The sequence below is a fragment of the Talpa occidentalis genome, unplaced genomic scaffold, assembly GCF_014898055.3.
Source record: "Talpa occidentalis isolate TD23 unplaced genomic scaffold, MPIMG_talOcc4v2.1 talOcc4.9, whole genome shotgun sequence".
Lineage (NCBI taxonomy): Eukaryota > Metazoa > Chordata > Mammalia > Eulipotyphla > Talpidae > Talpa > Talpa occidentalis.
In genome coordinates, this window is record NW_023605305.1 from 59545620 (window position 1) to 59558618 (window position 12999).

General features: G+C 32.6%; 1 protein-coding gene across 10 annotated transcripts in view; it reads left to right on the forward strand.

Annotated features, from left to right (window-relative positions):
- The window catches only part of DOCK7 (dedicator of cytokinesis 7), a 153541-nt gene that overhangs the window by 129853 nt on the left and 10689 nt on the right, over positions 1-12999 (forward strand). For 5 of the 10 annotated variants that reach the window (XR_008550196.1, XM_037501367.2, XM_037501368.2 and 2 more), the window contains 4 exons: positions 840-983; positions 4291-4422; positions 5903-5917; positions 11444-11569. Coding sequence is in view for 9 of the 10 variants with exons in the window: in XM_037501367.2 (XP_037357264.1) it covers positions 840-983; positions 4291-4422; positions 5903-5917; positions 11444-11569 (417 nt within the window). In the remaining variant the exon portion in view is untranslated. Of the gene's footprint in view, positions 1-839; positions 984-4290; positions 4423-5902; positions 5918-11434; positions 11570-12999 lie in introns of all 10 variants that reach the window. The other 5 variants (XM_037501369.2, XM_037501374.2, XM_054691144.1 and 2 more) reach the window with 2 other exon arrangements.

Genomic DNA, 12999 nt, shown 5'->3' on the forward strand with positions numbered 1-12999 from the left:
ATACAATCTGAATGCAAAAAGATGGTATTTCTATGAATAATAAGTTGAATGTTTCACAAAGACTTGAAAAGAGTGAGTTTCCAGAATGATTACCATTGAATTAATTTTGGACCAGACTAATAGAAAAGATTGGGGAAGGACCTCCTAAAAGCCTACAATAATTTGACAATCTTTTAAGTTCAAGTTTTTACTCAAAGAAAATCAAAACTGGAAATCTTAAAATGAAGGATGGTTTATGGGTTGTCAGTCAAGAGAAATTACTGTGCACTCTGATCTAGAATCTCATATACAAAATAAAGTAAGTACTTTAATATATTAACAAGTGAGTATATATCTACTGTAAATGTTTAGGTTAAATTAAACCATTTAAGGTAAGTATGTAAGTATCATTTTTTATTAGAAATAATGGCTGATCCCAATCTTATTGGGTAAGAGGGCTATTATTATACCTGAGTGTTTTCATTAACTTATTGTGTGCCATTTTTGTACTTAATTTCCTCTATAGGAAGTTTTGACAAGATTAATTAAATTAAAAATAAAGACCGTTTAACTACCCTCAGATGTTGTATGTCATATCAGTGTTTTTCCTTAACACATGATTTTTCTTAAGTTTCTTTCTCACACTCTTTATTAATGGAAAATTTATATAGGAATGGTATGCCATTTCATTGTCATCTTCAAAATGCAGAAAGTTTTTGATTTGTCTGATAGCTCTAGATCAACTAACCTTTTTTTACCCTAAGCTGCAGTTATTTTCCATCTTCAGTTCTTCTTCATATACATTTTTCATCCCAAGAAATTAATTCCATCTCAGATTTTTCCCATTTTCTTTCTCCTAGAACATTTCCTCTAATGTTTTAGAAGAATCTGCAGTCTCAGATGATGTGGTATCTCCAGATGAAGAAGGTATCTGCTCTGGAAAGTACTTTACTGAATCAGGACTTGTGGGATTACTGGAACAAGCAGCTGCTTCTTTCTCTATGGTAGATGACTCTTATTTATTCTTTTTCCATGTACCTCTGAATGATGAATTATGAGTGGCTTGTGTATTTACTCTCTCTGCCTGTTACCCTTTTTCCTTCATATTAGTTTCTTTCAAGTTACCTTAATTATCTAGGAACAGATCATTTCAAGATTCATCTAGAATGCAACAAAATTCATTGTTTAGTGCTTTTTATCTTAATATGTCACTTCCTTCGGTGTTTTTCATTTGCATGTTTATAAACCAATACTTAATCTGTAACCAATTTTTTTTTTTTGGTTCCTGAAATTTTTGCCAGCAAGCATTTTCTAGTCTTAAAACTGGTAAACAGAACAAAACGAAACAAAAAGCCTCTGGTGGACTAGCATGTGTCTAGAAATAGAGCGTATCTACTAGATGAAAGGGAGAATTTCCTTTTGATTGTTTGTACATTACCCTGGTGATTAGGAAAAGTTGTGACCTTTATCCTGTTAGTTGTAGGGTGAACCCTATTAAATGATTGGTGGTAGAGGCTTGGAACTTACTTATCAGGATGGAAATCTTAAAATGAAGGTTTTTTAATGGGTTATCAGTCAAGAGAGATTACTGTGAACTCTGATCTCGAATCTCATGTACAAAGTAAAGTACATAGACTTACGTTAATATATTAACATCCCAGATCCCTTGCCTGACCTGCCCTACCATGCTGTCACCCTAGATCCTAGACCTACCCTACCATGCTGTCACCCCAATCCTTGTTCCCCCTGCCTGTATGTAAAAATTTGAAGCAATCAGGTAGATCTAAGATGGGATATTTATTGGAAAAAAGGAAAAGTTAACTAGCTGAATCCCTGTTAACTTTCTTGCCCATAGTGATAAGGTCACTTATTTTCTCTGACTTTTCTGCTGAGTGTTTAGTTTCCAGCATGAAGGTTTAGGAGATAGTGAGGTTCATGTTAGGATAAAAGAGAAGCTTAAGGAAGTATGCAGTGCCATCCCCTTCTCTATTGTACTACTGTTGGGAATTGGTTATTTCTTCTTCTGGCTTTATCCCTCACCTCTAATATATTGGTTAAGGGCCTAATTTAAAAAACATCCATCTAGAATTCAAATCCTGGCTCTGTTGCCTTAATAGTTGTAGCACTTCAGTATATAACAGTATCTTATTTTTCTTATGCATTAAATGCATCTAATATTAGTGCCTACCTCATAAGATTGTTATCAGGATTAAATGAGATAATATATGTACAATAAGCACTTATCACAGTACTTGATTCCAGGTAAGAACTAGTGTGTTTGCCATATCATCATCATTGTAACTAGCCCTTAAAACCAGCTAATTTAAATATAATTATTCTAAGAATGGTTAGTTGTTGGTCTATTTTTAAATTTTTGTCTCTGAAAATTAAAAAAAAAAAAATTTTTTTTGTCCCTGAGGACCTTGACTCCCTCTTTCTTCTCTAGATCCCTGCTCCTGAGTTTCAATTTAAGTGTACTTTTTTTTTAAAGATTTATTTATTTATGCATATAAGAACTGGGGAAAAGGCCAGATGTGCAGGGGGTGAGAGCATTCACCAGAGACAGTGGGGAACAGAACAGGCAGATTGATGGAAGTACACTGCTGTGGGGAGCAGCGGGTGAGATATGAAAGGTCTGCTGCACCATGTGGGTAGCTACCTGGCTGGCCAGGGATCAAACTCGTGCTGCAGAGGCTGTGGACTACTTCATAGAGTGGTGCTTAACCCCTTGCACCACCAGGAAGGCCCCAATTTAAGTGTTCTTATCTAGCAAAGAATAAAGACTTTTATTAATAATGTAGTATTTAATAAATACACACTGTTTTTGCGTGTAGGTATAATTTTAGTAATTCACAGTAAATTCAGTAGAATTTTTTGTAACTATATATAGTTTTTTTTTATTATTATTATTTATACAACAGCTGGGGTATAGGCCAGAGGAGCAGGAGGGTGAGAGGATTCACCAGAGACCTAGTGGAGAGCAGAACAAGCAGATAAACTGAAAGCACTGCTGAAGGGAGCAGCTGGAGAGACAGGAGAGGTCTGCCACGCCATGTGGGAATCTCCCTGGCCAGCCAGGGATAGAACCCGCGCTGCAGAGGCCTCGGACAGCTGCACAGTACTGAGCTCAACCTGCTGTGCCACCGGGGAGGCCCCTATAGTTATTAATTTTATTATTTTTTAATTACTTTTTAAAACCTGTGAACTGAGTAGGAAATACAAGATTTTATTTCCTTGGAAAAGTATGTGTCTGAGGGCCTCCCCTGGTGGTGCAGTGGTTGAGCACTGGGCTTCGAGGCTGCCCGCAGCCTCTGCAGCGCTAGTTCTATCCCCGGCCACTGGCGAGGGTCCCACATGGCACGCAGACCTCTCCTGCTGTGCCTGCTGCTCCCCTCAGCAGTGTATTTTGTTGGTCTGCCTGTTCTGCTCCCGCTCTGGCTCTGGTGAATTCTCTCGGTCTCCCGCGCTTCTGACTGTACCCAGTGCTTGTATAAATAAATAAATAAATCTTAAAAAAAAAATGTGGCTGATTTGTGAGGCAATGAGAACTCTATGGCTGTTGGAAAGCATCTCTGTCTTCCCTCACTACAGCCACTAATTCATCATTAAGGACAAGAGAATGGAATAGCAATACATACACATTTTGTCTCACATTGATTATAACGAGAGCATCCCTCAGCTAACCATTGAACAATGAGCCCCTACTAGTGGAATAAAATGTGGTAGCTCAGAACTTCTCATGTTTTGTTAAAGACCAGTGATTTTTCTATAGGAGATGTCCAATATTCAAATGTGCCAATTTGGAAAAGTAAATAATTTTAGTTTTCTAAGAGGCTTCATGTTATCTGATGATATGAGAATTGTGTTTTTCTGTGACCAGTGTAATAATTTGTTTGCTTAGAATTTTATAGGTACTTGAAAATATGCATGTATACGTTGACCTTACTGAAGTAATTGCTGGCTAGATAGAACCAGAATATCTAATTCAAATTAAAGAATTATAAATATGCATGTATATATATATATATGTGTGTGTGTATTTTAAATGACACACAGACACATCTATCTGCTGGAGACAATATATTGTGCAAAATTCTTTTATTAGGCCCTAGTAAAATAAAAAATAAGTAGTTTTGAACAATTATATTAAATATATATAAATAAATGTTAAAAAAAAATTAGTAGTGTTTGTTTTTATGTCCCATGGGAAAAGCTTCAGTGATATGCTTTAGAAATATTGTGAATTCACAATCATAATTATTTACTTATTGATGTAAAGGAAAATAATAGCTTATAACATTTTTCTTACAGGCTGGCATGTATGAAGCAGTTAATGAGGTTTACAAAGTACTTATTCCTATTCATGAAGCCAATCGGGATGCAAAGAAACTATCTGCAATTCATGGTAAACTTCAAGAAGCATTCAGCAAAATTGTTCATCAGGTAATGATTACAATTTCTAGCTTCAGTGTGAATGGAGAAAATTGTTTAAAAGCATTAGTGTTGCTTTGTACTGATACCAGACTAAATCCCATGAAATGACTGTTTTAATCAGGCTACAAATGAACAGTGTCAAACTCATGGTCAAAGCAAGACTCATTAACAAAAGAAGAATTTATCTGAAGTAGAGTATAATCATCATAAATTTTCTACATAACTTTTCCTTGTTTTCTTCACTTTTTTAAAGTTATTACTAGATGCCAATTTTAAAAAATTGAATTGTTTTCTGAATGACATTATCATGGGTCATAATTATGAACCTGATTTTTTCTTTCCTTTGCTGCCAAAAAAGTTATTTATGTTAGTTTTTTATTGACTGATGTGAAAGTTTAATGAACTAATACTTTTTAAAAATGGACTAATACTTTTAATTTCAACTGAACTTTTACTGTTTTTTCAAGATGTTTCCTTCAGTCTTGTTTTGATATATTTGTAATTTGAAAATAACAATTTTTCCAGAGTAATGAATAAAATGATTGTCTTATATTTAACTTAATTATAGTATGAATTCAGTAATTTTTTGTAGTTCATGAATTCCATATATTATCAGAAAAATTAAAATCAAATTAAACTAGGTTTTAAAATGAAGTAGATTACTAGCAGTTGATTTCCCTGAACTAAAAATCTTAGCAACATTGAAATGCTCTGAAATCTCCTGTAGAGACTCCTCCTTCTCTACTTTTCTGTTTCTCTTCCTGTGCCATTTTGTGTTACTGCCATCATCTAAGGAGAGAGAGTACTGATTGTCCACTTTTGTATTCATAGTAGTCCTACAATATTGTCTTATCAACTTGATCTGTTCTTTCTTGCCATGTAGTAAGCTATTTGAGATGAATTGATATCATCTGAAACAGTTTAAGTCTTAAATTGGGGCTCCTATCCTGTTAAGCCAGAATTTTATTACATACTAAAATATTGAAACTGCAAAAGTTTTATTAGGATTCACATTCACAACAGGTGGGTCTTTTTTATAATCAGTTTTACACATTCTGTCAAAAGAACCTCATCCCGGCTTCTAGAACTATAAATTGCAAAGTATACATTTAAGGTCTGGAATATTTAGAGCTAATAGTTTTCAAGAAATGTTTATCCATTTGTATCAAAGACATTTGAGCGGACTTGCAATTTATATTCTACTTTGCCCTGGGTAGTTCAGTAAAATGTAGTTTACTTTAGTTAGGGATCTAATTTATCTAAACAAAAGGAACAAACAACTCGCTCTTGCTCAAGATTTGTACTTCCACTTATTAACATTTTTGAAAGGTGAAATTTTACTTGCTGGGTTTTGAACAGACAAAATATAAAATTATCACATTTTTAGTGAAAGAATATGTTTAAAATATCCTGGTGTCCTTTTTTTTTCTTTTTATTCTTTTTAAACATTTTTTTTATGACTTGCCCTTTTTTACTTTTTATTATACAGAGTACTGGCTGGGAGGTAGGTAATGTTTTAGTTAGTTAAAGACACTAATAGATTGATTTAATCAGATTTCTTATGCCAATGCTTTGCCCACATGTGCTAGCTGTGGGCATTCTGTTGCTATCTGCTATCAACTGAATTCATTAACCAAAGAAATTTTGTTAAAATACTGTAAGTTACTTTAAGAAATTTATTATTAGAGGTCATAGGCAGTGCATGGAAATCTGTATGTTACACTAATGAGATTCTTTGGTAAATGAGCCACTTTGTCATCACTTTAGTTTGTTTTTATCCTTTGAAACATTTCCTTTCATCAGCATTTACACACAGATTTCTTTTTTTAACCATATTGTTTCACCTCATTTTACAGAGGTCGATTTATGTGTTATTGCTCAGAGGTGTAAATAGAAAATAAATACTGTATTCATCTAAGATGCCATCAATTGCAAGATATGCTATTATTTAATATGCTTTATAAAGAAAAAAAACCTATATATTAAACCACAACATTCTATCAGTTGAAAGATAACTATAGAGATACTAAAATGTCAGAATAAAAAACTGCTATATGTTAGAATTGATGGAAGGATGTGTTAATTTGATATTGAATCACTTGACCTTGAATGTAAGCACTACTGAGGAAAGAAATTCACTTTTGTCGTTTAAACTTTCTTGGAGTGATAAAGAGATTGAGAGAACTTGAAATTTAACTTGCCCTCATTCTGACAGTGTTGGATAAGTAGTATTTTAATGAAAACTAAACATGCTTCTTTTATGTAGTAGTTAGGTTTGTGAAGAGTTATATATAGACCAAACCTTACTTGAAAAATGCCAGGAAGATGTGATTGTAATTGTTCAAATCTTTCTGTAAAACAAAGAATTTTATAAATTGTGCCCTAATTTACTTTAATTAGGTAAAGCAAAGTATTAATCAGATTTTTATTTAAAGCTAGGTATATTTGTTAAGTGGTCTGCTTTGCCTATCGCTTTGTAATCAGGTTTATGTTTATTAAACAGCTTAGGTTTTCTCTGTTAGGTTTTGTATCACAACATTTGTTTTGGGACTGCATTTTCTTCCTTTTCTGAGTTATTTCCCACCATTTGCTTTTCTTCAGAGGAAACAAGTACTTTTCATATCTACATTAATTCTCCATATTCTATGTGTATGACCTTATTAATACCTAGTATAGAATCCTTTGTTTCTTTATGTCTGACTCAGTTAAGACATATATAAAGAGACTTGCTATGATTATCTGTGAGTGATAAACTCCTTATGGATTTCCTAACATGAAAAGGACTTAGCCAAAAAGTAGACATAGAAGAAGATATATTAAAACCTCTGAGCAGTTTATTATCACTCTGATGCTAAATCGACCCCTGAAAGGTATAATTTTCACTGGTTATGATATTAATATCATTCTGTCATCATGTTGATTGCATGGTACAAGTCGCACAGACTTTATTTTCTTGTTTATATTCTTGTCACTGCCTTTCACTGGACCTTTAGTCTTGTAGCTTCTAAAATTGTTGCACGTTTGTTTTTGCTTTCCCATGTAAAACTTAAATGGATGCTTGCATTTACAAAATGTGTTTGCTACCATTTGCTGCTTATTTGTTTTGAAATTTCCCTAATTAAAATGCTTTCTGTTTTCTCTTCTCTCTTGCCCCTGGTTGCTGACCCTACTCCCTACTTTTACTATTGTCTATTGTGGTAAGTTCCTATCTTGTGAATATTTTTCTTTTTGACTCTGGGAAAACTTTAATAATTTTATTTTTTCTGAAAGCTATATTTCCTAGCAAATTTCCTAGTATTCTCAAAGAACTCTCACTGGACTGAAATCTAGTAAGATAATTTTTACATTGTAGAAAGACTCCATGAGTTGATAACTTAGTCCTTTATTTATAGGAAAGCACTTCTGAGCTTACATAATTACCAATGTGTTTCATGTTTCATTATGGTTCTTGATTTGGTACAAATTTTTGTAGTTGGCAAAGCTTTTTACGGGTATGTATGGTGTTTGTGTGTGTGTAAAAGAAACTCTAAAACTCAATGCTTAGAAACTTGTGATGTATTTACCATACAAAAGAACAAATCATGAACCCTTTATAAATCATAGTGTCCATTATCTGCTCTGCCAGTTTCAGTTTCACTAAACCTTAATGGTAGTTTAGTGTTCACCTTTATTCCCTCTTTTCCGAAGCCCATTAGTTTTTCTTGAAGTAATAGGAAATAAAATGTGTTTTAATAATTTCTTTAGATTGCATTTTTAATTATTTTTAGAAAGATGCTGAATTTTTGTATGGAAATTGTTATAGCTGCCTTATATTTTGTGTATGTATATTTCAGTTTTAAAAGGTACATTTATTCATTTATGGTGATCGATTTGTATTCAAAAATACATCAGTGCAATCTTAGATTTTCCAAAAATATCAATCCTTAAATATTGATAACATAGTCACCTGACACTCCTTTTCTTTCTTTCTTTTTGTTTTTTAAATGATTCAACATATTTGTTTAAGGAGAATATCACTTCCTTGGTAGGTTTTTCTCATAATGTAAGAAAGGCTAGAGAAGATGGATATAGTTTTATTAAGCTAAGCTCTGTTCGGTCACTGAAGAAAATTTGCAGTAATAATGAAAGAAAACATTATAGAAATGGACAATGGTTCAGGGGTCATACTTAAGTCCTAATGTTTGTATACAGTGTATAGAATGTGGATTATATGACTTAATTAAGAGCTTGAACCTTAGTCAGATATATTAGAATTTAACTCCTAACACCACCACTACTAATAGTGTGACCTTGGCAAATTACTTTTACTCATCTATAAAACAAGGGTGAAGATAATGGCACTAAGTGTTTAGTACATAGCAGTTACTCAAAAAAAATTGGAGGTTATTATTTTTACTGTATTATCATCATGATCATCATTATTATCAATGCTATTGCTTGAAAACAACACAATTTGGTTAATAAAATCTAAGCAGTGTTTTGTTCCCAAGTTGAGATCTGTGCCTGATAAAAGTAAACAGATGAAAGTATATGTGTTCTTTAAAAGGGGAATAAAACAAATAGAAGAAAAACTAATATAACTGACATACTAGTATGCCCATATGGAAATCAGTTACCTTGCAGAACGTAGAGTGGAAAAAAACTGGGTGAGGATAAAAGAAGCCTTATAGGTGATGTCATGATGGAAGTATACAACTGGTCCAGCAGAATGTTTCTAGCTAGATGAAGATAAAACTCGAACATATTTACATTTGTCATAGAGATTTCAACCATTTAGAGACATGGATAGATAAGTAGATAGATTTCCTTGTCTGGGACATGGTTTCATCACCCAAATCAGTAAGTAGAACTGCTGAAAAAAAGAGTAAGTTAGCTTGAGGATGATGGAAAGTTCAGAAAGAATTCATAACAGTAGGAAAAGATAGTGCTAGAAATACATAGAATAGATTATATTAAAGTAGATTTTTAAAAATTCAAAGGAAAAACAAGTGTGAGCCTGTGGTCCAAAACTGTTTATTTCTGAAAAAATAAAGATGAAGAGTGAAGTTTTTCCTAAAGATGAAGCTATTTGGTTATGCTTTCATGAACCTGATAGGGTGGTGAGTGTTTGATACTAGAGAACTCTTAAGTTGAAAGTAAGTTTACTGAAACTCTTAGCCTGCCTTTCTCTCCTACTTCCTCCACTCTAGTAACAAACACATTCACACATTCCCTTTCAATTCCAGCAAAGCCTTTATTGTTAAACCTCTCATCTTATCTCCTCCACTCTTCCCTTTGTTCACTCTACTTCAGTCAGACTAGCTACCTTCCTGTTCTTCCAACACAGTAGGTAGGTCTGGCCATAGTACCTTTGCATTGACTCTTACCTTTGCCTGGAATATATACCCCACACAGAGCCACATGAGTAACTTAGACCTTCTTCACATCTTTGCCCAGATGTCTCCTTCATGGTAAGACCTACTCTGACCACCATCTTTGTTTCTTTTATTCACTGATTTATCATTAATTGTCTTTTAGCAGATTTCTGACACAGAGTAGGCACTTAATAGAGGAATGGATGAATGGTTTCCCTCACATTGTGTCTCATGAATTTATATGTTCCTCTTTTATTCTCACTCTGCTAAAATATTCTTTCCTCTTCCCCTTCATCCATTGAGCTATTCTTTTGAGTCCTAAAACAGTAACTGTGTCACCTCGTTTGTGACCTGACTCCAACAGGATTAATCTTTCTTGATACCAGTTTTTATTACAGCACATAGTGCTTTCTATTGTAATTATTTGAATATAGTTTTTACTCTCTGAAGGAGCCAAGTCTAATTTGTATTAATTTTTCTATGCTGAGGTGACACTGACTAACATGTTATAAGCATTCAGTTTTTTTCCCTAGGACTTAATGTTAGTATGAGAAAGTAAATAAAAGAATTTTAAATGCCTGCTCAATAAGTAGTCTAGTTTTAAGCTGTGTTCATAGAATTCAAATCCAGATGCAGGGAATCAGAGAGCCTTCTTTCCCTTCACTGATCAGATCACATCAACAGTATTGTTTCTGTTTCTTTGATACCACACATTAAAAGGTGACATTGAAAAACTAGTATTTAAGAAAATATTGAAGATTTGGATAGTGTTATAAATTTGAAACTCTTACAGGAATGCAGTCAAAATAATGATATTTTGATATTTGTCATTTTAAATTGTAAGAATTTCGATTGTATTTAAATTGTAAAACTTGAATAGGAAGCTTCCAAGTATTTTATCTATATTTAAGGAATTTGTTTCAAATGTTTTGTGTAAGAGTTGAATTGACCTCAGTGTATGTTATATTTGAAGTGAATGTGTGGTTTGGGGATTTAAGAGTAAACAACTTATCTCAATTTTTTTCTTTTCATCTTTCATTCATAAATTATTTTCCTTTTCCATTTCTAGTTACTTTTTAGTTTATATTTTATATCAAAAATATATTTATTGCCATAGGGATACTTATTTGTTTCAGTGCTTCTGAGTCATTTTGACTTTTACTGATTATTTGCTTATGCCAGGTGCTATGCTTTGCCCCTAACTTCTATGATCTTGTTTAATATATGTAAGGAGATTATATAAAGACTAATTTTAACTAAAAATGTGTTATTTTAAATTTAATTTTAATTAGCATTCTCTAATTCAAGACAATTAAAACAGTTCATGTTATGCTAAGCATCTTTTCTTGCAATAAAGGATATAAGTTAATTTGTTGGTTGTATGGACTCAAAAAAATGTATAGACTAATATAAAATAGTCACTTGGCACAAACCTTGAAAACATAAATCCTATATGAGTAAGTCACTTAGTAAAGCCCTAATTGCATAATGTTATTTATTAGAAGCAATAAAAAGACTTATTTTCTTTCTGTTTTCATTTGAGAAATAATATGATTTTGAATTAAAACATTTTGCAGTGTATTGGGAATTTACATTATAGAAATCTAAACACAATGTGAAGAGCAAAAAAACTTTGTATTAAAGTTTCTTCATTTTCCTAAACCTAGGATGGTAAGCGGATGTTTGGCACCTATTTTCGTGTTGGTTTTTATGGAACCAAGTTCGGGGATTTGGATGAACAAGAATTTGTTTACAAGGAACCTGCAATAACCAAACTTGCAGAGATTTCTCACAGATTGGAGGTGAATGCTGTGGTGTTTAATAAAATGTCATCTTTAGTTTGTATTTTCTATGACAAGTAGTTTCATTTAATAAGCCAGATCCTGCCAAATATACTTGTTTAGAGTATAAAGTTTTTTGATAGGTACAATAATACTCTTTTGTGTCTTTGAAATCTTTTATGGTAACAGGCTCTATTTTTGAGGCTCTATTTTTACACATATTTTAGAAATCCCTATAATATTCAAAATTATTTTGACCTACAAAAAAATATACAGTATTATCCACAATTTGTAAGAAAAGGCATAAGGGGAAATAAGTAACAACTAATGATGGAACAAAGGCTTCAAGAAATCTTTGACTCAAATGCATATCTTTTTGCCTTACCTGATTCCCAGTGAGACATCTTTAGAACTTAAAAGTTTGAAATCACACTTTAAAAACACTTCTGATAATTCTTTTATAGATTCTGATTTTTGCAGTAGATTATTTTCATGTTTATGAGCTAACCAATCTTTCTACTATAGTTAATCTGTCCAACCTTTCTCTGTTCTTGTCAAAGTGTAGTCCATGACCAGAAGCATTGGTATCACCTGGGAGCTTGTTTGAAATGTAGAATCAGGCCATAAACCAGAGGTTCTGAATCAAAACCTGAATTTTAACAAGATCCCTAGACAATTTATATTCACGTAAGAGTTTGAGAATCAGTGCTCTAGGCTTGTTTTATTCTCAGTTGATGTTAACTTCATAAATGTTATATACCTATTGGTGATTTTCACTAGACTCAACTTCCATAAATTGAGTTAAACTGTGACTTTTTGCTATTCAAAGCTAGGTAAGTCTTGGGAAATATTGAGACAGTATTCCCCAAGTTTATTCAATTACAAAAATTATCTTTGGGGAAGAAGGGAGGTAATCTCCTTTGAAGATTCAGATTTAATTTTTCCTTTTGATTAATTCCATAGATTATCTATGTTTCTTTTCATAGGGCTGTCTAGGGTTGCCTTTTCATAATCTAAACCTATATAAAACTTGAGCAGGTTAATACTTTACATTTGAAAATCTGGTATATTACATTAAATAATTCATAAAAATGAATGCTTATTCTTTGACCCATATCTGTAAGAAATCAGGCCAGGCCACATCAAACACAATAACAGATCCTTTGTGTCAAAGATAATAAGTTTCGTCTGCTTTCTGTTCCCATCTTGTTTTTCTTGAGGGCCACTTAATAGACTCCTGTGTTCTTATTGGGTAAAATTGTTGCTACTTCTATTTTGTGTTATTTAAAGTGAGTAGATAGAAGGAATAATTGAATAATTATTAATAATGAATAATAATGAATGGACTGAGAATATGGTAATTTGATAGGGTAAATATATTTTTTTGTGAACCTAAGCTATTATTTTGTTATTATTAATATGGTAATACAAGATTGTACTAACTTTTTTTT